We start from the raw sequence: 27,364 nt of genomic DNA, 5'->3' as shown, positions 1-27,364 counted from the left end.
TGATGTTGTATAGCTTGTGGGTTCATCAACTTGATGTGCCCACATCCATTAAATACCGCATGATTCACGATGACCATGTATTCTCCAAAGAACAATCCACACTGCTAGCAGGCACTGCTGCATATCTGAAGGAAAACATCAAGATGCCTGGAGGATCAAAGTGACATAACTTTCCTCTTGCTGTCTTTACTTTTTAAAGGACATCCTCTCCTGTTGGCTGTGGTTGCATTCCAGCATGTGTGAATAATTGGGTTGAATGTCAGCGGGTGGCTTGCAGATGGAGACTAGGTATGAAGCATCCACTTGCCTTCTATGATTAAGCCACATGCTTATGCTACTTTACCACTTACAAGCACGGCTGCAAAGGGAGGTAATTTCCATGGTAACATAAGGAGAATCCCGAAGGGAAAAAACACTGACAATTTAAAACCCAATTTCTTTAAAAGCTTATTAAAAAAAGAATGGATTAAATGTATAAGTTCCTCAAAAGGGGAATTGGTTTGACATGGACGTTTATAATCATGCATACATGTATGTGGTTTAAAGACGAATAATGTTAGCAGACAACAACATAAACTGTACATTGAATGTATGCATTGTCATCTCCTACAACATATTTGGGTCAAAATGTGAATATTTTACACCTTTCAAACTTGTACATTATTAGAAATCAAATAAGGGTTTTTGAGTGTTGGTGCTGGGAAATGGTGATGGGCACGATATTACAATTTTCACAATATAAGATAAATGAAAATAATCATGGTTGCAGCCCTATAGGGAGCTCAGCTCTGCAGTGACCAGTATAGCATGGTGAAAGAGAAGATGGACGATTTTTCATAAAAAATAAACCGAGTCTCAATCTCTCTGGGCATGGAGACGACTGGCTAAAGGCCCATGGTAAAGTTCATCCAATCACAACAAGCAACAGGAACGTGGCAGACGAACAATGGCAGATCACCTTACTGTTTTCGTCCGGCAGCAGCTGGTGACCTTTGGTTAAGGCAATAAAAGAACACTCAGGTATTGGCACATCAGATCAAGTTGGCAGAAAATGAGAACACATGTTCTCAGAAATGGATGCTGCTTACAAGGCAACACAAAAGGTGCACAGGTGGTGGTACTGGGTGTGGGCCGGTCTCACCAACACAACTACTTAAGAAGAGGCACCATAAACATCAGAGCCGCTCCTCTCAAACGCAGGGCTCACATTTCCAAAAAATATTAATCTTTCGGTCATTTTCTTGCACTTTATTTTCATGACACACTGCATGTGAGGGCTTTAATGCTAATCATTTCATGTTGTTCCAGCCAAGACACAAACACTGAATCTCTGTCACTGTCATCTCAGAGAAAGCTTTACAAAGGGCAGTAGCTTATGGGGCTCTGTGGGTTTCAAACCGGTTTCTAAGAATGAGGAGTCATTAAGGAGGGCACTTTAAAACCCGTAGCTCACCCTATAATCCGATACTTATAGATAACATCATTAAAGAGAAAGAGGACAACAGAGAGACAAAGAAACATGGCCGATTTGGCTCAAGGATTACACTGTATAATTTGCTATGAACAAATTTGTAACATAACCTGCAATGAGATATTTCCTAAATCACGTGACAAAATGTTAAACAATGTGTATGATTCTATTAACATCAAAGCAAAGAGGAAAATCACATTGATAGAAGCAAAGCTGCACCGTAAACAACTGTATTAATGTTTGCAGAGGCCCACAGTGCTATTTTTGACTTGGCCTGTTAAATGGTAATTTTCCCATTTACTGCCCTTTTTCCTCCTCTCTTTTTTTAATTGTTGATGTAACACCAACAACATAGGTGAGTTGAGCCATGTATGAATATAAAAAGACAGACACGTTGAGTTATTTTGATGTAAAGTTTGGTCCACAAGCAGTTTAAACATTAGGATACAAATATTATAACTATACAGAATACCAGATGGAGCAGTATGTCTGCTCACTTGCTGTTGTCCTCTGAATGATTTATCATCAGACGGATTTCAGGAAGATATATTGAGCCATGCAAGCCAGTGGATTAGACACAGTCTGGCGGTCTGTGCAGACAGAAGTTAGTTTCACCTTTCACTGCCTCTGGAGAAAAATGGAGAAACTCAACAAACAGGCATAAGTGCACTCACAATGCGTACCCAAAGTGACCCCTTTAGTTCAAACAACATCTTACAGGACAAAAATAGATAAATAACAAGAAACATTAGGCACCGACTGAAAAAGTTTATGAATATTACATGAGACTTCAGCCCAAAATAGAGAATCCCTCCTGCTCTGGATTTAAGAGGTCATTAGCAAAGCTTTACAGATTACCTCATCGCAGCGATGTGTAAATGTTAGAGCCTAACTGAAGGAAATCACTATTTGATTAATTGATTAACTCATCGGTAAACAAGTATTTATGAGTTATAATATGATTAGATATAAACACATTATTAAACAAATGAATACATTTTTCAAAAAATAAAAATGCTGTTTTTCTATTTAATTTAGAATGTATAAGAAGTGGACGCCATGATGTCAGCAATTGGCTGTGTGAACTGCTGTTTGAAACGACAGGCTGGAGTTAACTGAATCCTGAATAAGACAATCTAGGCAACCAAAATTGTTACTAACTAAAATTGTTATTAACTTTCATGAACTGAACACACTGTGAAAGGGTTAAAGATATAAGACAAAAACACAGAGGTCACCAAGGTAACCATGCCCAGGCCCAGAGCATACCCTGCTTTATTCTCTATTTCAATGTAGTAGGACCATAATATACGAACTGAACCTCATGCCGTAATGAGCATAAAGGTTTCCTGAGATAATAAATCATAGGAGAAGAAGGCTCATTTTATCATGGACTAATGTTTCTCCTAATGTTTCTAACTGATCGAAAACATTGAAATTATTAACTTACCTCCCCTCTGGGGTCGATATATTTAGTACATAGTATGAAAAATCAATGATGCTTTTTGCGGTTGCACATGTAAAAATATTAAGGTGTTTTTAATTTAGAATGTATTATTTTGTCAAAATATCATTTTCAAACCTATACTCTATAGTGTATATACACTAAAATTACAGCAAAACAGTTTTTAACATCATCAGTTACCTACATACAGAACGCCCAGTTCTATTTAACATTTGAGCACATATTTATATTTAAACCAGTGACATGCATCAGTAAGCTTGAAGACACCAGTTTAACTAGCCTGCTCTATGGAAGTTAAGGGGGTGGGGTCGGGGTTGGAGGGCTACCAGGGTTCAGGGTACATCCTCCTGTTACCTCAGAGGTATGATGTTATGACAGATCTTCAGATGGAGAGCACTTTGCAGAACAATTGGTTCCATTCAGTGAGGACTACAGGGACAAACGCAAATGTATCTCATCGCCATCCTGACACTTCGACCTAAGCAGCGATGCTTCCAGTCAGAGACACACATGCAGAGACATGATCTCATCATAGACTGACTATCCTCTTCTGCTCAGGTGGCTCTAACTAGAGCAGGGTGCGTACTTCTCCAACTGCTTTTACATCACGTCTAACAATGGACCGTGCTCTGACCAAAATGTTAAACAGACCTCTGACGGGTTGTCTTTGGATCCTGGGATTTGCCTTTGCTCATATCTTCCGGTTCATCAAGCGACAGTGGTGCATCCGAAATAGCTCTACTGACTTTTCCTCTTTCCATTTATATTCTCAGACCTTTTGAAAGAGGCTTTTACCGTGTCAGTGTGCAAGTCATTTATTTAACTGTCCATATAAACTCAGTCACTAACTACATGGCCACCATTGCATAGGTGGGAGCATTTTAAGTAAGAGCAAAAGACAAAGAAACGGAAAAGAAAGGAGACAGCTGAACAAAGCATGCAGGAACATAGGGCTGAGGGGCGAAGGTGGACGGAAAGGGGCCGAAAGACAAAAGGAGAAAGACCATGATGCAAAGGGACAAAGGACAGAGGGACAGCGTATGGCTCAGAGGTCGTTTTGACTGCTTTGTAATGCCTGACTGTTCAGCTGGAAGTAATGGCAGCCCATGAACATGCATCATTCTGCTCAGGGGTCCCTCTCCGACTTCAGGGGACAAGTGGTGACAAGAGGTGCATGACACATCCTACTTTATAAAGATAACCTCACTGACCCTCCCTAACAGAAGAATGAAACCAATGACTAATATGCTGACTTGCTTATAACATGCTTGAGAATGTCTGAAAGCTTTATATTTACGAGTTGGAGTCTCTAAGCTCTTTGCCAAGGCCACCTGGACAGACCAGTATGCGACTGAAAATCTGTGGCAAGATCAGGACTCTGATTAGGTCAGACAGGCCTGACAGATGGGCAGACACGATTAGGCATATAATGTAGACGTGTATCAAACAAGGCGGGTCAATACTCATGCCCGAATGCTGTCTGACCCCTGTGGAGAGGGGGGTAACAGGCAAGTCAATGGCTGGTTTCAAAAAGTTAGGCTGTTCCCAACTGTGCATTACATACATCAATAGAGAGACACAGACCCAACCTTTGGCCACATTACAACACAATGTGTGAGCAGCAGAGATCTGCCATAAAGACCAGTTGGGCTAAAAACAGAGAGTAGGCTGTGATGCCACCCTACTGTTTCTCACATACACCATCCCACCAGCTATAAGTAGAATGTTTTATACATTTCACTAACAGATAACTGTCCGTTACCAGGAGAGGAAGTCCTTAAAATATATTTAAACAAACAGGTGGTGGTGCATGTAAGTACAAACACACTTATCATGTTCAAAACATTCATATTTACCCATGATTGTTTTTAGGGTGGGATTTTCCCAGCAATGCATTTGGTACATATCGCTCAAATCGTACATGGAAGATTGAAAACCAATCTTAAATCATATGGAATATTAAGTCAAGGTCAGCAATAATATGTATCCTATCCCAGTGTAGCCATAAATTATTTTATCAGTTAGTCGATTTCAACCTTTGGAATAGAGGACATAAAATAGGATCACTAAGGGTGCTTCAGTTGGCAAAGGCTTAAGAAACCAGCCACTTTATGAGTTCCAGACACTCTCTATAACACTATAGTAGACTGCTATTGCATCATATTAACATAAATGAAATGCCTCGATAAGGCAACATAAGATTTGAATGTTGATATAAATTAGCCAAGCAGGGAAAAAGAAGGAAAAGAATAAATTGACATCTCCGTCAGACAAAAGCAGATCCCCTCTGTTGTGTCCTTCTCTATTTATGTGACGGCAGTGATGGATGCCATCTTGTCAGCCCCCTGTGAGCCATCGTGACAGTCAAGAGTCACCAGAGGCCGAGAACGTGTGACTCACAGATTCTTAAAGTCGTTGCTGCTTGGCGTCTGACTGACTGGAGACCATGAGTCTCTGATAGGCCTCTGCTACCATCACTGCCGCCAACAAACTCTTTAAGCAACCATTACTAGACTCTTTGTTAAGATCACCATTACAATAATCCGGAACTAATTATGGCTGCACAAGAACGCTAACGAGAGCGCTAAGGTGCTAAGCACAAGATCAAAAAAGTCCCGGGTTAAAACACCAGACAGCACCCCAGGTGCAGGCTGGGGTCTACCAAACCAGACAGGATCCCAGGTGGAGGCTGGGGTCTACCAAACCAGACAGGATCCCAGGTGGAGGCTATGCAAAGATACCCCTGAGACAGTCCAGCACATAACAGCAGGGTGTAAGATACAGGCAGGTACAGCGTACATCTGTGCTAAGTATGGGCTGGAAGGCCCGAGGCAAAATGGAAGACACCTCCAAAGGTGGTTAAGAATGACCAAGCTATTCTAGATCCAGACTACTAAACTGGTGATGGCTAACCAACCAACCAGCCATCGTGGTGGTGGACAAACAGCAGTAGTGAAAGATGTAGGTATCCCAAGGGACAGCAACATCAGGAAGAAGAAACATGGGAAGCTTGAAAAATACGAGTAAAGGCATAAGTGGTACTGGTGCAGAGCACTCGGGGCTGTAATGCCCAAACTGGGACAGTGGCTCTGGCAAATTCCAGTAACAACATCTGTGATCTCTGTCCAGAAGTGTGCAGTCATAGGGACAAATAACTACTGTGCAGAACCCTCAGGCTTCCAGGCCTCTCTTAGGGACCTGAGCTTGAAGGAGGAAACACAAGACCACTCAGGGGACAAGTGGGGCAATGTATAAATATAAAGTCAAACACAGACAACATACATCTAGCTGATGTTCAGCTTCTGTGCAGTATTGCTATAGTATGCAAGAATAATGATGCTACTTGCAAATAGCATGCAAAACATGCAACATTTACCAACCACTATTCTGCCTGCAGATGCGACCAGTTTGTGGAAGGTGCCATTATCTTGAAAAGCAACACAAATATAAGCATGAAATACATTAACTTTATCTTTTAGACAGTGTTGGTCACTTTTAAAATGCACACCCAGGTGCATTGCCGCTAGTATCACCAGAGGCCCAAACCCACAAACACATACAGAGACATACTCACACTGGCACAGACACCCAAATATCTACACACACACACACACACACACACACACACACACACACACACACACACACACACACACACACACACACACACACACACACACACACACACACACACACACACACACACACACACACACACACGACCCAACACATCAACACACACACCCACAGGATGCTCTGAGAGCGGGTGGGGGTAAGGGGTGAGCCACGAGTCAATAAACCCTGTGTAATCTGTTCCCTTTAGTGGCATAAACCATCTGAGAGGAGATTACAACCGTTCTGCCAAAGTAAGAACATGCGAGTTCCTGATGGACAGAAACACTGAATACAAAAACAAACAAACACGTACGTACGTGCACCTTCACATATAGCCTACTCCATAAAGAGCTGTAGATTGAGTAGCGTGTTCAAGTCAGGACTTGTGTTTTCAAGATCAGACTTCATGACTTTGATACCAAAAAAGGCTTTTTTTTCTTACTTCAGGGAGAATGAGGCAGAGAGATACTGAGAATAAAGAAGAAAAAGTCCTTATTTTTCAGAATAGTACTGATTATTATGACAGGCCCATCCTGGACTTGGGCTCCTGCTGAGGTAACTAATACGTGGCATTGTCAGTTTGTGTGAGACTACGCATCATGGCCTTTGTGACTAGAAGTGGAGGAGTGGAGTGGGTAGGAGAGGAGTTGTTGAATGTGTGTGTTCCTCTGAATAGCTGGGCGAGAGGACATGTGGACAGGCAAATCAGAGGGCAGAAGGTCTGACACGTGTGTGTGCGTGTGTGTGTGTGTGTGTGTGTGTGTGTGTGTGTGTGTGTGTGTGTGTGTGTGTGTGTGTGTGTGTGTGTGTGTGTGTGTGCGTGCGTGTGTGCGTGTGTGTTGAGGGAAAGAAGGGACATTGAATTTATGCTTCATGAAGCAGGTGGACTGAGAACACCAGGCAGATCTGTCACTGTGGACCGTCACCGGGAGCAGAGTGGACATCTGGTCCACAACAGAGGACGATACGCCCACTTTAGGAAGAGCTACAACCAGCCCAAACACACGCCACCAGGCTAATTGTTATTTATGGATAATCTTAAATTAATTACAGTGCTGTGGTTATTACAGACCACTGTGTGCATCACAGCAATGTGTTTTATGCAGTTTAATGCAGTCGTATACTGTAGAGCCTCCTGTTTGTTGTTATTGAGTGCCTTCATCTGAATTATTTTAATTGGATTATATCCAGGAAAAAACATTATTCAGATTATTACAGCTAAACACCTTAACCAAGTAATCTGTCACAAAGCATAACTTATAACAACAATGTTGTGTTTGTCTGGCAAAGTGCCTGAAACAAAAAAGGAATTTCACTGAAGATGTGGTGAATTTAGGACAAATAAATAAATCATAATAAAAAAAAAATCACACTAGCCACTGATGACTGCATACTCTACACTCTTATTCAATGGTCCTGCACTGGTGCTAGTTTCCCCACTAGAGTCCAAACAATTAATCCAATACTGGCCTTTCACAAATATGTCGGTCTACATACAGAATATAATGCAAAAAAAGATGCTGAGGTAATGCATAGGCAGCTCACTTTGACACTTGCAATACTGTGGTGAGCCGCGCTGAATGAGAGATAAGAAACAGCTCTCGGCGATGTCATTCAACACATGGGAAAATAACACAACATCACTTCAGCATCTACGTATAATAAAATAATCTGTCCACCCTGAATCAGTTAAAAATGCACTTCTGTTATGCAAACCACATATCCACCAACTCACGATCAGACTGGAGATTCAACCAGTTAAACGGTGAGTTATAACTGGTATCCTGTTTGCGACCATATTTTTTTATTTGTGAAAATAAATGGAAATTAAATATATATATATATATATATATCAAACACCCAATAGGAAACATAAAACCTCCCTGGCGATCTGGCCATTCAAAATGGCTACAAAGTGGAATGCGAAATAGACCCTCTGGATTAGCTCCCTAAATACACAAGGTTGTTGTTTTTCAAATTATTTCAATTTAATTGGTATTACCTCAGGAACATTATAGCAACTCAAATGGTCAATACAGTTTGATGTAAATGCTAAGGTTACTGCTGATGATGTAAAAAAGGTTCCTGTATGGTACTTGTACTGCTAATTAGATCTTGAAAGCAGCTGGTCAGGATAAACACTTGACACATTTGTTGAGCTTAGAAATATGGCAGATGCGGTAATCACGTTTATGTACAGACAGCAGTAATTGTCATTGGGCATGCATCATCACCCATATATTAAAATGCTAAATACACAAACGTGGAGCATTGCTCATGCAGAGACGAGTTTATTGCATTGTGGATGCAACGTACTGTTCTTTAAACGTGATGGATGGATGGGAGTAGAGTTTAATCAAGGGGGCTGACAGTTTTGGAAGATCATAAAAACCATCTGGCACGCAACCTCCTCCTCATCTATAATAAGTGATGTCTCCATTCTGTCTCTGGGCAAAGAGTAAATCTGAAGAAAAGAGCACCTTCAGAAAAAATGTTTTCCTGGGTATAGGTGGCTATACAAAATAGAAGGATGAATGGATACATCTTAAATCAACAAAGTCCCTCCAGCAATTATCTATCCATCCATATTGCTGCTCAAAGTAGCTCTAATGGATCTGGATATAAAGTTGAGGATCAAAGTCGTCCTAATTTTAAATTCGTAACATTGTTTGTTGGTATACCTGAATCTGGGTATTCATAGTAATGGAGGTACTTGTGTGCATGCAAGCCTACTGATTCTAAGCTCTGACTTCACCCTGGATAAAGACAGACATGACATGCAAGTGAATGCATTGGGTGACTCCATGAAACACACACTGCAGGCGCACGCTGGCTCAGCTTCCCTTCGTTAAAGTGGCTGTCGGAGGCGATACAGTAATCCAGTTTTAATGGCCGTGCCCCTTCCCCCACCATGATGTGATGGCCCCAGACAAACCGCCGCGCCTCTCTTAAGGGAGAAGTGTCAAAACCAAGTCACCACTGTGTCCTTTGCAACACGTTTGACGGCAGTCGCAAGCGGAGAGGAGATTCAGTCAGGTGTTTTATTACAGGCTCAGGATCGGACAGTCATTAGAATAAACCATTGTTTGTCTTCTCACTGTAAGGTAATGCCAGTCTGGAAGGATTATACCTTGCCCTTAATGTCATCTATGTGTATTACAGAAGAAGAGGAACTGAATGTGCCTATTGTAGGAATAATGAGAGCCTATAATTAGACTGAACCCTACTCAGCTGTGGAATGTTTTTTTTGTAATTTCCTTTTTTAATTAATTCAGATTCTAATATAAACGAGCAAGAGGAAGAGACTTACTGTTTACCATACCAACACCTGTCATCATAACACAGGATATCTGTTTTAATAGATGCTGCCATGGTGTCAAAAGCCATTGAGGTTACAGACATTAATATCAACCTATTGTTCTTATATATCAACCCAATGATTTACAAAATGCACAAAGCGATTGGCCAACTAAGTGGGTATGTGTTGCCATTTTATTGAGCTTTATTAAATGACAAGTTATTGTTTTTTTTTTACTATTTTCTACCATTTTATAGACCAAATAATGCACTGATTAGCTTGAAAATAATCAACAGTTTAACAGACAATGAAAACAATCCTTGGTGGTAACCTACAATAAATACAACCAATATAAAATAGAAATGGTTGGTAACAGATCTTTACAGACGTGAAATGCAGTCAATAAAGTTTGGCGTTTGCGTTTATGGGTAAATAACAACAGACATTGATATGAATTAAACTCAGTGGAAACATTCATGAAGCAGAAGCAGCCAGTGATGGTCAGCCTCTTTAGCATCACTCCTACACATGGTGATCTAAAGGAAGGCGGCATGAGGATACTGAATAAGTGATGAGAGTGGAGAAACCAGCCGGCATTTTTTTTTTTTTTTTTTTTTTTTACATCAGCTCACAGAAATAGACCGAGAACCGAGACTTGCTGGGGAAATGCAAACCACCACATGCACACTCACTGAAGCCAAATAATTTCACAGCGGAATGCTTTGTTTACTGTTGTTGCCAATACACCTGCTCCGTCCGCTGCGTGTGAAAACTAGCTGGATCACAACAAACTAGAGTCCAGCGAGCGAGACACGGAGAGACCGCGCGAACGCACGCGCGCGCGCGCGGGGACCCAGTGCCATGTACGGCTGCACGCGAAGCCGCCGTACGAGCCTCTCCTGCCTGGCTGCACGCCCGCCGTGTGTGTGGGTGTCTCCGGCGTGGACATGACACTGTTGTCGAGGGCGAGGAGACATGGAGTCAGCCGACTTCCGCCAACAGCTGCTCAGCCTCAACTTCGCACGAGACTCGGGAGAAGGGGGGGGGGGGGGGGGTTCTCATGGCAACAACGCTAAGAGGCTAATTTTAAAGCGGTTTTCTTCACATGAAAAGACACCACTGCATTTTGCCACTCTTTCCACCTACGCACCAACACACGCTCCCATCCGCACGCGCACCTCCTCCTCCTCCTCCTCTACTCACCACAGCTGTCTCTTAGTGGGGAGGCAGTCTTTGTTGGAGGCTGTCACTCCCATGGCCATCTGCATCACCGTGATATATTTCTGGTACTTCATGTTGTCCTCCTGTACTACTACTACTGCTACTGCTACTACTACAACTACTGTTGCTGCTGCTACTTCCACTACTACTTCTACTTCTAGGAATCCGAATCCGCGCGCCACAGAAGCGGCACAGGTGAGCGTGCATTCAAGTGTCTGTTATTGTCCCCTGGCACCGGCGGCATCTTCAGTGTAAAACACGTCATTTCCACGTCTGGAGGACTGTTGACGGGGAAAATATTCCCCGAGGAGCTCAACGAAAGGTAGTACCACGCCGCCGCGACCCATGTCTCTAATCTCATTAGAGCTTAGAATAGATTGGCTAATCCATTCAATTTTAGTCAGGACCGGGTCATTGTTGTGGCTCGCGCCGTAGCGGCCACTTTTTCCCCCCCTGTCTTTTTTTTGTTTTTTTCAAAAATCCCGGTTTGTCTCTGTGAAGTCAAAGAATGAAGAGAAACAGAGTCAGAGATAGGATGCAGCGGCAGTGGCACCCAAACGTCTGCGAGGTAGGAAATAAAGAGCGCCTGTGTTCAGAGGAGAGGAGAGGAGAGGAGAGAGACACAGAGAGAGAGAGAGAGAGAGAGAGAGAGGGTTTGGGGGGGAGTGACAGAGGAGGAGGGAGAGGGAAGGAGGATGACGAGAGAGGCAGGGATGTAATGGCTTAAGAGGGGGGAACCTACTACTGCTGAGCAATTTCTCAGTGTTGTAGAATCGGAGGCAAAACGCATCGTTTTGGGTGTAGTTTTTCTCAGGATTGGTCCATGATGCACAATTAAAACATCAGGGTTTGAGTTGTTAGAAAGCACTCAGACTGGACTTCAGAGGGGAACAAAGCAGCTGTGGAAACACAGCAGTAAAGGAAAACAACAACAATTCAATACCAATTCTGGGTTTAGACACCCTTAAATTAGACTGTGGATACTTGGACCCTGAAGTGTGAAGACCAGCAACAAATCAACCTATTACACAGTATTCCTTTATCCTACTATTTACTTGATGTGATCATCTCTTTATACATGAACTGTTTTTATATTTTCCATTCATACTGTATATTTATCTGATTGTAAAATGTGTAACATAGTGACACAAAAGCACATTATTAATTATATATACTGTATATATTCGCTATACGATGAATTAGAGCGAGAAGGGCAACTTAGCCTTTATATAGTTTGTCCACTAGGGAGCACTGTAATATATCCCATATACATTTCTTCGTCACAATCATTTTAAAATAAAATGCGATGGGCCAAAAAGACTTTGGTGGGTTATACGTTATTAAAAATGACTATCTACCAATACATAACACAAACATTCCGATATTAGTTGGGCCATAGTAATATTTCTTTCTTTCACTATGTGTCAAGCATCTTGAGATAATTTCCAGTGGGAGAAATAAATATTGATCATGTCTTATGTGAGAAAATCAGAGTTGTTTTCTTCTATACTCAACTACTGACCTTGCTGCTTAATGCTCAATCTTCGTAAGTAGCCACACAGTCCTGCTCTACAGGTCTGAGTGAACGAGGAGGCGAGTCAACATGATCTCTTTGGCGGCTCAGTGAAACTGAGCCAAGCAAAGCTCATTAAGAAACTGCTCCGAGAGGACAGATGTAACAGTAAAAACAACCCAATCCATCTATTGGATATTTCTTTTTACTCTGCATAATAGTCATGCACAGTACAAAGACAATGTCTGCTAGCTTTCAACGACATGACTGAACATCAATGTAATAAAGAATGACTCATGCTATTCTATTGTTTTCATGTGTTTCAAGTGTTTAAGTCGTTTTCATGTAATGTTTCTCTTACTGCCAACCAACAGAGAACTGCGGGGTTCGGGTTACTTTACTCTCCTTTTAGTGGCTGATAGTTCACAGAGTCTCTGAAGATGCTAATCGATTCAGTGATTGATTCCGTGTCAAATTCAAACACCCAGTAAACATTAGTGATTCCTCAAGGACGAGGGGGACATGAGAGCGCACACGATGGCTCCCTGTGTGCTGGTAGTTCTATGTCTACGTGTCCTCGGTCAAAGAGGAAAATACAGTTTTCTTTATCTAAACCCCTTGGGCAGAACCATTAATACAAGTTGGCAGTGAAGCTGGAGAGTATCCCACATTTCTGACAATTAAACTGAACCATGAGGTGAGACAGCCCATCACTGTCACTGTATTTACATATTTGTTCAGACTCATAAACAGAATGAAGAAGGGAGAGCTGCGGTGTATAAACCATAGTGCTCTTGAGACGGCCCATGCGCCGGAAAAAGTAAATCTAGATATAAACTCTACGAGGAATGAATGACACCACAATAAAATGACCAAGGAGAAAAGTCAGTGCAACTAGGGAGATAACTCCTGCTGGATGGGGGGGCTGGTGAGCAGCTGGTGGGGAAGGTCAGTGTGAAACTGCTGTTATCAGCACTGCTTGATATTGGCAGCTATGAAAACAACAGAAAATCTAGCAAAAAGAATGTCAACACAGGCTATCTCGCCTTTCCTCTGACTCCTCTGATGTTTATTTACAGTTCTTGGAGTTGGAAAGAGGATTAAGTAAACACACACACACACACACACACACACACACACACACACAGAAGCACACAGAAGCACACCAGTGGGCTGAAGGAGACTGGGGATGGTGAGGTCACCACAGCAGTGATACGTCAGGCAGACAATGGAGACTGTGAATGATGCACCGTTTTCAGCAGACTGTCAATATTCTATGATACTGACTTGCAAATGGACTTAATCAGCTCAAATAGATTATGTGTCTCTAAAATAGCATGTCATTGCCTCAATGTCCTGAATTCATGATGGCTGACCGCCACAAGCAAATGTATGTCTTTCATTTTCACAGAAATGTACTTAAAAAAGTACACCAGGAGTCTAGTTCATCATCTTTATAGTCACAAAATTGCCTCGTGTGCCCTGAAAGCCGACTGTCCCAGTTGTGATATGGTGGGAGAGATGGAGAAGAATACTGGATTGGTTTAAGAGGGAGATTTCCCTCAGGAGCAGCAACCATCCAAATGTGTTGACCCCCCCCTCACCATAAATTACACTATCCCCTGGCCCCTGGCCACGATTAATCACATGACCACAGCAGCCAGATTAAATCTGTAGCCTTGGACTGTTCTCCTGTCGCACCCTCTCTCTGCCTCCCTGTCCTGCACAAGGCACACAAATAATCAACAAACACACATCATGAGTAGACATCAGCTGAGCCTGTAGCATAATGAACAAAGAGTGTGTCATTGTACAAGTTAGTCACTGTGTGTGTATGTTGTCGTCCACCTGTTACTACTTGTACAGTTATATCATACATATCCTAAACACTGTCTATGGGCTACAGCACTCCGTTTCAGTGCAACGTGGACGCTGCATGCATCCTGTAACTCAACACTCCACTGCAGAGCTTTAATTTCTCAATGCAAGACCTGCATCGCCACGGCAACGCTGGCTCTGGGCTTGACTACGGTGGCCATGACACATGATATGCCTTCATTTTCAAAAGCAAAGTGATGTAAGTTGAACTGGTTTGACACAAATGTATATTCATATCAAGCTTAAATATTTAACTGGCACATTACACGGATAATCAATTAATTTGCTGAGTCCATTTTCAAACATAAATTCCACACAGTTTATTTATGTAAATTGTAAATAGTGATGATACGTATGCTTTTCCATCTTACATCATAGTTAATTGGATATATCTTGATTTTGGACTGTCACTTAAAAAATATGAGGGAATCATGACTATTTTCAGATTTTTTTTATGAAACATTAAATTATGAAATTAATTGATTATAATTATATAATTTTAAAAAATCTATGGGCACAAATAAGATTATACATTTTAATTTCTTATTTTTTTATTTAAATAAATCCTGGTATCATTTGTCCCTTACTACTGCAATTGCTTCCCCTCCCAGTGAATATAAAACTTGACTGTAATGTCATGACGTATCCATGTCCATGTTAATGATTTAATTAGGCTTGCCTTTAATGTAGACTAACTTGGAAGGTGGATAATTAATATTCGTATATTGAAAGTGTTGCTAAAAGTGGACACAGAATTAAATAATATAAACAGTGGCAGAATGTCACTATGAAGTACATGCTGTTTTTAATTTGGATTATGAATGGTGTGCTAAAATTAGATCTAGATGGCACGGGGCCCATTTCCAAACTCATTTGGGATGCATGACTATTCAATAAAAGTATAATGCTATAGCAGTATATTGCTGTACTGTAATACCAAGCTTGTCACTGCTTTTTTATTTAATTGATTTCTTTATTTAACAGAGACCATATAGATTACAGTAACACAAAGAAACCCATGTTGTAGGATGAGGGGGTGGGGCGGGGGGTTGGGGCTCTACCTAAAGCTGATTTGCAGCATCTTTCCCCAGTATATAACATAAGACAAGGAAAATGGTAAAAACAAATTGTTGATACTAGGATGGCAAAAGTGACGTACAGGTCTGCACTGTGGGAAGGAGCTAAGAGCAGTATCTGTATGTTAGAAACCCGCCCGTGACGTGTGCGAGACTTGCCAGAGAGCAGTGATGTGATAAGAAGGCACACATGGACCACTAGACATGGATGCTGCAGAGGATGCATGAAGCATATGAATCCAACCAAGGGTAATGCAATATGTAAATGAGAGAGCAGTTGTTGAAGTGAATGTGCCTGCTGTTGTTTCGACAAAATTGCATGTGAAATGCACGAGAGACGACTCGGTGAAAACACATGCGCATGCTACACTGTGAATTCAGGTCTCAGGTCAAAGCAGAAAGAGAGGGGAGATACGATGATGAAAACAGTTTTCACGAGCAGCCATATTGGCTCCAAAGTCCCCCCCCATCTGTTGCTATGTAACAGGTGGAAACATACGTGAAGATATAATCAGCATCACACAGTTTTAGGGTAGAGTGCTGAGGTGGTGAGGTGCTGGAGGTTGAGTGGTAGACAAACAGAGGGAGAGATTAGGTATGAATGCCAGGAGCACTGGATGCTAAGTGACTGCTGTTGCTGCTCGGACAGTGATTTATGGTGCAGCTTCATGGGCGTGGGGGGAGTGAAGGGAAGGAAAACAAGGACGGTTCCACATGAAGTGAAGTGGGATACACGGCACATGCAAACAGATATGCTGCCGACAACCGCAGCGCAAACAGAATCGTCATGGTAACTTTGTGTGCTATTCTACCAGTAGTTACTTGATCGGAAGGGGATGCTTTGTGCTTCTGTGCCTCCAGCACGGTTTGACACCAGCAGCCTCCCCCCCTCCTGCCTTGCACTGTCACCTTTATCAAGTCTGCCAGGTGGAGACTTTCTCCTCCAAAGAGTCCCACCCTAGCCTCGGATTTGCTGAGGTAAGTGATGGAAGGAGATACAAAGAGCCCTTGGGAGAGGAGCAGCTCTCCTTCCTGTTAAAAAGCACTGTTTAGGGAAAACACGCAGCAGAAATATAGACTAGTATATGCTACAGTCAACCACACTACAGCACTGAAGCGTCAGTTCATGATGTCAGCAACAGAGCGTCCCACCTGTGATGATAAAACATGGCTGTGTTTTAGTCATTCAAACGTTTTGCAATGTGAATGAATGCACACACGTTGACCGTACACAGGTATAACACTGCTTTGTAAAACGATATACTGAATTATACTGTATTATGTAAACACACTCCACACTGAGAGCTAAATTCTACTTGCCTTTTTTAAAAGTGATGTAAGCAGCACACATACACACCTGGGACCTGCTCAGTACAAATACATGGAGGTTTTAAACGATGAAACGGATATATCAGACTTTGCATTTATCATTATTTTATCCACTTTGTTATTTTATTGTAGGATATAACCTCTCTCTCTGCACAGTTATAAATGAAATAAATTAAATCCTCAACATGTGACATCACATTATGTTCTGAACTAATCATACATGTAGTGTTTGTAGAAAGTACAGTGCTCTAGGTGCTCCCATGATGCCTTACTTGTGTGGGCTATAAAGGCTGTCACCGCACATCTTATCACAACAATCTCAGCAAAGACTGAAAATAGAATATAACACCATCTGTGTATGTCTACATTTATGTGAGCAAGGTATATAGATGCAAACTGCTGCTGTAAAATGTGCCTCATCCTGCTGTTTGATGTACTTTTTGTATCACTGTGCTAATGTGTGAATTTTAAATAAAGTAGGATTCATAAAGATAACTGCTCATCAAAAAAAATCAGGGACTGCTGGGGTGCTGGTACTGATATACGTTTAGAGATCTGTGCAGTATATATATATATTTTTTTTTTTAGTAAAGACCAGAGACGTTATGCTTGAAGAAGATAAAATAAACAAAGTGAAGATTGGAATAAATAGGATAAAAGATCCCAGTACCTTTGGGTTGCTAGTCAATGAAAGGGTATTTCCATGAGTAAAAATACAAATACAATGTAGTAGAGACAAAGATAAGTCGAAGATTAGTCATTCAAAGTAATGAAGCTTATATTACAATGTTCAAAAGCTAAAAGAGAAACAGATTCATATCAGTGTGCATCTGTGTTAAAGCTTCTACTCTCAAAAAACCATATTTGAGTTGTCTATTTATATATACTTTCATTTGTATATATAAAAAAATGCTAGGTCATAGTCACAGCCGACTGCATTATTCATACCACAAGAGAACTAAGTGGAGGTTTTAGACAAAGAGGAACATTAGCTTTGAAATGGAGTAAAGGCATGAATAATAATGTGACATCTTGACCTCTGTAGGCCTCTGTTAATTAAGTCTCTTCTGGTCAAGAATCAGCTGTATCATCTACAAAATAATGGTTATTTTTTACTGAAGTGCATTTGACCTTTCCCCTCTTGTTTCAACCTTTGTTGTAGCAGTTCCCAAATAGAGAAAAAACTAAAATACATTATTTGTTTTTTTTCTTTAGAGTGCAAAAACCCAAGGATGGCAAAACAATATCCAAGTTGTGTTTGATATCCTGGAGTAACAATGGTCTGTGGTTTTGGCAGCCAATTAAGAGTGAACGAGCAAACCAAACCACAGTGAGGCCAGTCAAGTTTGCATGTCACAAACAAACACGGCAGCAGAGAGATCAGACAGTCCTGTGAAAGTCCACTAGACAGGCGTGGGCAGACCTTAGCGCTTGTGTTTCTCCACTATACGTGCTTGCTTCATAGAGTACATTGACATTTATTACTAAAGCTGAACTGTGCGATGCTTTTCTTACATAACAACACAAACTTTAAAACCCCACTCCTCAACACAGTCGGCTGGCGTGCTCTAGAGAGCAGCGCAATCCTCCAGGAAGATGCTTCATGAGCCATGACGTGCAACAAGGCAACACGCATACCAACGTACACTAACGGTAATGATATCATACAGATAGCCCTTGGTCAAGTGAGTAATAAGATGCATCAACATGTACATGTCTCTGGCCTTTTATAATACCCCCAGTTAATTACACTTGTATTTGATTTACTGTACATGAGTAGACTAGAATATACATGCATTAAATACATGTCGCTGTTCGTGCCGTGCAGTGGAGACGCTCTTGCCTTGTTGATTTATCTCAAGTGCCAATAAAAGTCACACCAGTAGTTTTCTAAAATATAGTAGATACAACTTTCAAGTATCAACAATGTTGATTAACCACAGCACCCTCATTAGGCCACTACGTGTAATCAATACAGATGAGTGGATGTGTGAAGCCAACTTCAATGTACACAACTGGACTTCGCAGGACAACAATCTCTGTGTTCAAAGTTCGTAAAAGGTTGTAGGTTCTACTTCCTACTTTAGAACGTACAGTTTCATACAGTATCAACAGTTCATTTGTTCGTTTGACTTAATTTGCTATAATTTCTCTGTACATTGACAGCAGCATGCATCAAATACATGCAGAAAACATGTGCATGGGGTTAACACGCCCGACTGGTCAACTGCCTAAATGCTAAAAAAATTGCTAGAATATGCAACAACATTGAAAACAAGATGATAAAGTGTATGTAGGCAAAGGGGTGGAGTACATATTGTATATGTACACACACAGAGAGAGAGAGAGAGAGAGAGAGAGAGAGAGAGAGAGAGAGAGAGAGAGAGAGAGAGAGAGAGATTCTGCTGCACTGAGCAGATTTGCAGGGCCAAGGTCAAGGTCACAGCAGGCTTACTTCCTGCCAAAGGTAACCTGAACCAAAACTGCAACACAAGAGAGCCCTCACAATCTCCAGCGTGGGTGTGAAATAAAAAAAAAAGGCTCGCCCTTGTGCTGGTGTGAATGGAGTTCTGTGAAAACATTTGCAGGTTTGATGCATGCAAGAGAAATTCTCCTCGAATTGTCCACAGTTTGGATTTTATTGTAGGGTTTTCAGTTTAAGAGGCCTGTCCTGCAGATATTCAATCTTTCCAGATAGTGATATTTTCAGTAGTTCATTCTGTGCAAAGTGACATCGTTCTTAAATCATAATTAACTCTGAGTCTGTTTTAATTGGCACATTGATTGCAAATTAAGTCAGATATAATAATACATATTTCAACTATCTAGTTCTTACCAACTGGTTCAACTTAACATTTCGGTGGAGAAAAACAACGTAATAATGTAACATAAGGGAGAGAAAGTGTGTGAAGTGAGAGATAAATAGTTTTCAGCAGTTTTGGAGTCAGCTGAGAATTTCTTTAAATTGAAGTGGATTTTGAATTAAGTAATCACGCTTGAGAAAGGTTGATGACAGTCTTCATCCAGCAAAGGTGACACGTTTGGTCCTGAGGAGCATCAGATGATCCACATCCTCACAATCCTTCTAGACAAGCAATAACAAAGAGGTGAAAATGACACACAACTAAAAACAGAAATGTTTGAAATAAAAGTTAAACAATGTCGACTATGTGACAGTCAATCGATTGTATGTGGAGTACACAGATGATTAAAATAAATGTGTATTCTCGCCAAGTGGGACCGATAAAGATGGGAGAGAATCCCAGTTTTACCATCAGAAAATTGATTGACTGTGGTCAAGTTGGCCTAGTTGTAATGTCGGACTTGGATAATGATGTAAAAATCTTAATATCATAGTCGGTAACTGGTAATATAACACGGTAACTATGTGCTATGACATGAATGCGGCATCAGCCCAAACCAAAAGAAGATTACAGTATTTCAGTGGAGGAAGACAGACGGTGAATAACTGAGACGTCTGCCAGTTCAGGTGGCAAGCGTCTCACTGATGGACTTCCTGACAACCTCACACAGGACCGGTCTGTCCCAACTACTTTCCTCACTTTTGTGTAAGCTCCTTAGATACCTGGCAGTCTCTTCTCAGGGGAGCTGCTGCATAAGGAGACTAGACCTCAGACTTGGAGGTGCCATTTCCGCTCGTGACAGCGTCACACTCAGCTGCAAACAAGCCCACTACATACTGGAGATTACAGTAAAGCCAGAACATCATCATCCACAAATAGCAGAGATGCCGCCGGAATGTCACTTCTATCTAGACGTCACTTCAGCTCCCTTGTCAAAAGTCCCCTGCCTATCTTGGATGCGTTTGAATTTATGCTAAGAAAGCAAAACTAGCTGACATGCTGTGTGATGTGGAGTAACTTGAATATGTGGATAACAGCTTTGTAGGTTCTCTCTGAATCCATAAATAGACTTGTAGACTACATAAGAAAATTCCTGAACTACACAAAAAACACTCATCATCAATTAGGACTGAAATCCTTAGTTAATTAATTGATCAGTCAAGCTACAGATTGGGGATTTTTGCATTGTAGGTCAACCAAAAGAAGCAAATGGTCTCTAGGAAATTATAACCAACATGATTCACCATATTTTAGACTGAACGATTAATTAATTCAAGGAATAGTCTGACTCTTTGAAGAGCTTTAGTAATAAGGTAATTTTGACTTTGATTAGAGACGTGAAAATACAATGTCCATTAGCCTGCCTCCTTGGCACAAGGGTAGAATGTATGCAGTCAATGCTCATTGCATTAGCTTTTATGTCAGTTAAACATATTATTATGATACATTTGAAATTACATAAACTTTAGAATAGAAAATTTAAGTCTTCATGGATTTATTGTTAATGGCACAGGAAACCTCCGCCCTCTTTGAATATGACCATTGGGATGATGAACCCTGGATATTTATAAGCTCATATTTGGAAAATAGGCTATATGATTGAATTGTATTTTAATTGATCTCCACCCCCATCCGTAAGCTGTAGGTGGGTGATTTCAACACTTGACCTTGAGAAACGCACATTGCTGAGAACATAAAACCCTTTGAAAGGTCTCATTAAAGTGTCACGGGAGGATATTAAACATAGGACCCTGGAAACAAAGATAGGCTTCCCTTAGGTTAGCATAAACTAGTTGACGTCATATTCACCGGACAGAGGTGAGAGTGGTCTCAATCCTTTTATAATGTAAATAATTGCAATCCTTTCCTCATTTTCCACTGAAAAGTTAAAATGCCAACAAAGAGTTGACCTTACATGAGGGTCTTAGCTTCCTTTAAATAATTGAAGACAGCAGCAAAAGAGTGATGGGTTACTGCTGAAATCATAAATGACCCCAGGTCAATGAGCAGCGGGCCTTTACAGCCAGGGATTTGGACCGCGACGTGACTCATGTTGTGTGTTTCCTGCCCTCCGGAGGCATGCACAGCAACAGTCAGAAACACTTTAACCAAATGGCGCACTTCTGTGTAAAACTCCAGTCAGCTTGTCCCCTACTCTCGTTGCCTCTTAGCGGAGATCTACAACAGTAACACAGGCTGGCAGATTAGTCTCAACAATTTAGAATTTGCCACAATAACGATAGCCTCAGCCTTCCTGCTAGTTGGCCTTGGCAAGCGAGAGAAAATTCATCAAATAAGCAAACTTATACAAATCGGAGCATATTTTAACTATTCATATTAACTTGATTTAAAGTAAGCTTTGGGCATTCCCTTTTCAGTCTATCAATGGTTTGTCTCTTGCTACTGTATCTTGTTACCTCCTGATACATGTTTGTACAAGATTCGCACTAAGAGTCCAGGGAGGACAACCTGAAGTGATACAGTTTAGACCTGTCCTGACAGCAGGTTAGAGAAAACAGAGATAGAAGTTTGAGAGAAACTGCCAAGACACAAGTTTTGTGTGTGTTTGAGTGTTATGAGAAGGAGACGGGCCTGTGTTTAGACAGGGGCATCCTGCTGGTAAAACAAGAAGGGACAGACCTCCAGATCACAGCGTCTCAGAGGATAAGAAATAAGCCAGACGTCCAATAATATTCGTTAAGTTGTTCACAACTTTTCTCTGTTTACATCATTTCAGGATGAATGGAAAAATCTGACACTCCAGTCAGTTTGTGTTTGATGTCCTAGTAAACTTTGTTAACATAAGAAGAAGCCTTTTCAAACATTTAAGTGGATATTAATCATTAGTACTGTAATGCAGGTCTCAGGCTAATATCCCAACAGATACGATTATGGGCCATCAGAGAAGCCAGTATGACTGATTATAAAATGTGGATGTAAAAGCTTATTTGGACAAAGCTACACTTCCCTGGGCAGTGGTGGAAAGGAAGTAAATACTGTTCCTTTTATTCTACTGTGTTTATTTGACATCCATTACTTGCTACTTTGTAGATCAAGACTTTTAAAAATGGGCATATGCATTATGATTATTGTTATATATCAGTTAAAAGTACCACCAAATTGACCAGCAACAACATTCTTATATTATAAATGTACAGATTATGCTACATATTACAGATCTTTCAGGTGAATTTATCAGTAATAACAAGAATATATTATAATGTATTGGCTTTGAAAACTCAATTGTGATTGGACAAATAAGGCATTCTGCAGTCTGGCATTTCTTTATAGCATACTGCTGTCCATCTCTACAGTAGAGAGGTCTTTTTTTTTTAGTAAAAGCAATCAAATATTTTTTAAATCAATACAATCAGTTTTAAAATTAATATATTTTGCCAAATTATTTATTTGTTTATTAAGGAGCTGTGCAATAAGCAGTACAATACAGTGAACTGTTAATTATTGTTAAATGAGAGAGAGTTCTAGGCTTTAGTCCCAAGTGTGTTCTACCCATAATAATGTAAAGATATTTGTGTGTACATTTTGAGAAGTATTTTTTTTTTACCAGCTGTGAGACAGATTTTTTCATGAATCACTGGTTTGTTGGGCTTGTACTCACATTTGCACACAGGGGGCAATTGTTTTACACTATTACACTGATCAACAGGTGGCGATTATGCAACAAGGTATATAATGCAATGCAAAGCAACACAAGTGGGGCAGAAAAAGACAAGTAAATAACTAAACAATGCAGGTTTTAAATGTTTTGCGAATGTTTTATGAGGAAGGATTCACAAGTGAAGGATATAACTGCTTGAAAAAAAATGTAAAGGAAGTCAGGCCATTCATCTAGATGGCTGGTGCTTAGTGAGTTATTAACCCCAGGAAGTGGCCATTTCTTAGTGAGGTCATCTGCCAAACTCCAAAAGATGACTCATCGTGGACCCAAGCAACTACCTAAGAGGGCAAATAACTTTCACAAATGGTCAACATAGCAGCACGCCAGTCCTTGGTAAGACACAAACTTAGCTGCAGTCAGTCAAAACTTTGAATCTGTTGGCAGCTTTTGTCTCGCAGGTGTCCTCTGTTCAAATACATCTTTCACTCTGTATCGCCTAACCAATACCTCTGTGCAGCCTCGCCAATGTATCATCATCACGTGGATGTGATGCATGTATGAGTCTACAGTATATGCCTTGCCGAAGAGTGAGTCTGTTCCCCTAAAGGTAAGCCTGTGGAGCCTGCGACGTTTCCTCTCACCCTACTGTCAGGCACTGCTCAGCTGTTTCCCTGCATGGCTTCTTAACGGTCTGGGGAGCAATGTACCCTCCTGTCCCTCCTCTGCACACCAACACACCCCAGTGACCCAACCAGGGTTAAAGGTCAGCACAGAGCCTACAGCCAGCAACAGAGCGGTCACCCTGGAAAACTTTCCTTGTCGTCTCTGCTCCACTTTTCACGAGATATAAGCATGAATTTACAGAGCTATGGAAAAAGAATATCTGTGATATTTAGCATTTTTAGACAGCTTTCCACTTAATTTGTTTGTAGCTCTAAACTGTGATTAAGTAGGTAATGAAGAGGGGGACTAAATGTTGACATTCCTTTGTAATAAGATGAATAAGGAGCATCTGGTGTACAACACTTTGTTTGATCACTGTGTCTGTTTATGTGCACTGTAACTTTTAAACTGAAATTAAGTCAATACATCATTTTTGGCTTGTATTCGATGGTGTTATATGAAGTCAAAATTAGGTTGAATTTGAAAGCAGCTTCGAATTCAGGTGCAAGTGCATGGAAGAGACTGTTATTGGCCTATTATTATTATTATTATTATATGGCTAATTTCGCTGCGTGTACATCAACTCAAACCTGGCTATAAAACAGTGACAAGAAAAATAAAATAAAGTGTGGACACAAAGTACAGCTGAGGCTGACAGCAATTTCAGTAGTTTTTCAGGTATTCATAAGTATGTATGGCCAAGTACCAAATAAAGGAGAATTTAAATTTGATGATGGTGCTCAGGAGTCAATGCCACAATTGTCAACCTACAGGTGGCGCTAAAGACCAACTCAGGGAATCACCAAAGTCAACAAGATTCATCATCTGGCCACCATGATTTGATGGCAAGGTTTTTTGAGATATTCTGATCAATCTGACTGACATTGCTTCCATAGCCTCTATCTGAAGATCAATATTGCCCAATGACCTAATTCCCCCTGATAGGTTAAAGGGATAGTTACCACAGTATACGGCAAACCGAAATCCCTGACGGCAGACGAAGATACCTCCTACTGTCAGATGCTTCCCTCATTCCTGCAACTTGTTGACATTAATCACGGGATATGATTTGAGTGCAGCCCTTTACTAAGCAACGCTGTGTGAGAATGAAGACACTCCATATTTTCAGTGCAGCAATGGACACTCAGCTACCAATCCATGTTACCGGTTAGAGACACAATTGAGTGAAAGAGACATCAAAGATGAGGCTGAGAATAAAACCTCATCCTGCGGTGGCCTTAATCCTTCAACACCTGTGATTTGAAGCACACTCCTTTGATGTTGTTGGTTCAGCTGGAGAGAAAGAGACTTGATGGGGAGCCAGAGAGAGAGAGAGGAAGAGAGAATGCACTGCCCATTTAACAGTGAACTGAAGTGATTGCAAGTTAAGGTGACAGATTGGTCCAGATAACATATCAGCTCTTCTATAACTCTTCAATAATATGAACTCCAGTACGGCTTACGGCTCCATCTTACTGTCAAAGTACTGTATGAGAATGCTGACTGGCTATTTTTAGTAAAACATACACTTCAAAGCCAGCAGAAATTCAAAATGACACTAGCTGTCATTGAGCTTGTCTGGGATGAGTGGATATTATTTTGTACAGATTGTTCCTTGATCCAGACCTCCCTGTACCGAATCATCCCCATAGTTAGGAAATCATTAAAATTGTCTTTTAATGTCTCATAATGCTGCTCATTATTAATGCTTTCTGGTGAACACGCTTCATTAACGATAACATATATGTAGATGAGTCAGATTGAATTCCCCTGTGGATGCAGCCTTCAATCCACCAAAGCTGTCCAATTAAAACATGTAGCACAACTCCTCTTCATCTGAAACACAGTGTGGGGCTGCAGAAAAATGCCAACGGAGTCCAAGAGAAACCAAAACCAGGCCAAACTGAGCCTACAGGAAGAGCGTAACAGCATCTCTGTGTCAGGATTACAGTTTAGTCTCATTAGTGAGAAAAATATAAACGGAGACAAGTCTATGTAATGACATCATAGATATCATATTGTACAGTAAACCAATGGGAAGACTTGCTGTTTTTGTTAGACTTCTATGATACTTGATTGAATACATTTCAGTTATAGATAGTTATACCAAGATGCCACTTTCGGCCCTGGGAAGATGTGATGGGTAATGTTCACTATTTTTTACATTTTATATGCCAACCGAAGATTTGTTTAATCTAAATATTCATCACCAGAAGAATAAGCAAAAATATACTGTTGGTTGCAGACCCAAACATGCTACCACCAACAGCAATATAACAACAAGACAATAATCTAGGCTACCACACAATGAAAGAATATCATACGGGACACAGGGGAGATGGATGAGCCAGAGGCAGCCAGCTCTGCCACCACAGGCCATTTACTCAGTCCGGCAGGAGGGAAGCTGAAAGGACAAAATCAGCACAACAGAAAACAAAGGGGAGGAAGAGGACAGATCCTGTCATTTTTACATAATTCATATTTATGTGAATTATTCTTGGACATCAGAGGACACACAAACACACAGTAAGCCTGAGTCGAAGAAAAGAGCAAGAGACATGTAAAATGTTGGAGCATAAATGCACTTTGATAATACATCCCCACTTACAGCATGAACTTACATAAGAAAACATTGATTAATTGTTTGGGGTATAAAATGTAAGAAAAAAAATATGGCCAACACAGTTTCGCAGAGCCCAAGCTGACAACCAACAAGCATCACTACTGTCTCACAAGACAACGATGTCATTGGCAAAATAATATTCTGTTGATCTACTGATCAATTAATCAAGTCGTTATTTCAGTGCTCAACTTAATTATAGCTGCAAAAATCAATTATTTTCATTATAGTTTAACCTGATTGGATGTTGATAATTCAATTTTCAACTGATATAATGCGAGTACACCCTTTCAAAGTTCAAAACGTTTTTTTCTAAAGAATATTTAACATGAGAACTAGAAAACATTTAAAATATCAAAAATAAATAAATAAAACAACCAAAAACAATAAATAAAATGGACTCTCAATCTAGTTTAACAAAAATGCACTTGAATTAAAACACACACAACCGAAACAATAAATAAATCGGATGTTAACTAGCTAAGCATCGGCAGCAGCAAAATAAGCGCTGGCGAGCACAGCAAGATGGAGCTCGCTGATGAGCTGAAACGGCAGGAGACCCTGAAAGAAGTGTTTTTCAATCGCGAGAATGCCTTCCGCAAGAAAGTGGAGAAGCTCAAGAGGGCAAGTGACCCCCAGAACTTCCAGAAAGAGGAGAACCTGAAGTCCTCAACCAGCCTGGAGAACTTCATGAACCTCCAGGCTGAGATGGAGGTCACCCATGAGAAGGCT

General features: G+C 40.8%; 1 protein-coding gene across 11 annotated transcripts in view; it reads right to left on the bottom strand.

The window, feature by feature from the left end:
- Positions 1–11,521, bottom strand: part of tjp1a (tight junction protein 1a) — a 94,486-nt gene extending 82,965 nt beyond the window's left edge. For 9 of the 11 annotated variants that reach the window (XM_084008933.1, XM_084008941.1, XM_084008942.1 and 6 more), the window contains exon 1: positions 11,053–11,521. In XM_084008933.1, the coding sequence (XP_083865059.1) occupies positions 11,053–11,144 (92 nt within the window). In that variant the 5' untranslated portion in view covers positions 11,145–11,521. The remainder of the gene's footprint in view (positions 1–11,052) is intronic. The other 2 variants (XM_084008939.1, XM_084008937.1) reach the window with 2 other exon arrangements.
- Between the last annotated feature and the right edge of the window lie 15,843 nt (positions 11,522–27,364).

Source organism: Eutrigla gurnardus (assembly GCF_963514095.1).
Source record: "Eutrigla gurnardus genome assembly, chromosome: 1".
Taxonomy (NCBI): domain Eukaryota; kingdom Metazoa; phylum Chordata; class Actinopteri; order Perciformes; family Triglidae; genus Eutrigla; species Eutrigla gurnardus.
The sequence above is the reverse complement of the archived record's forward strand: the minus strand, read 5'-3'. Positions and strand labels throughout refer to the sequence as shown.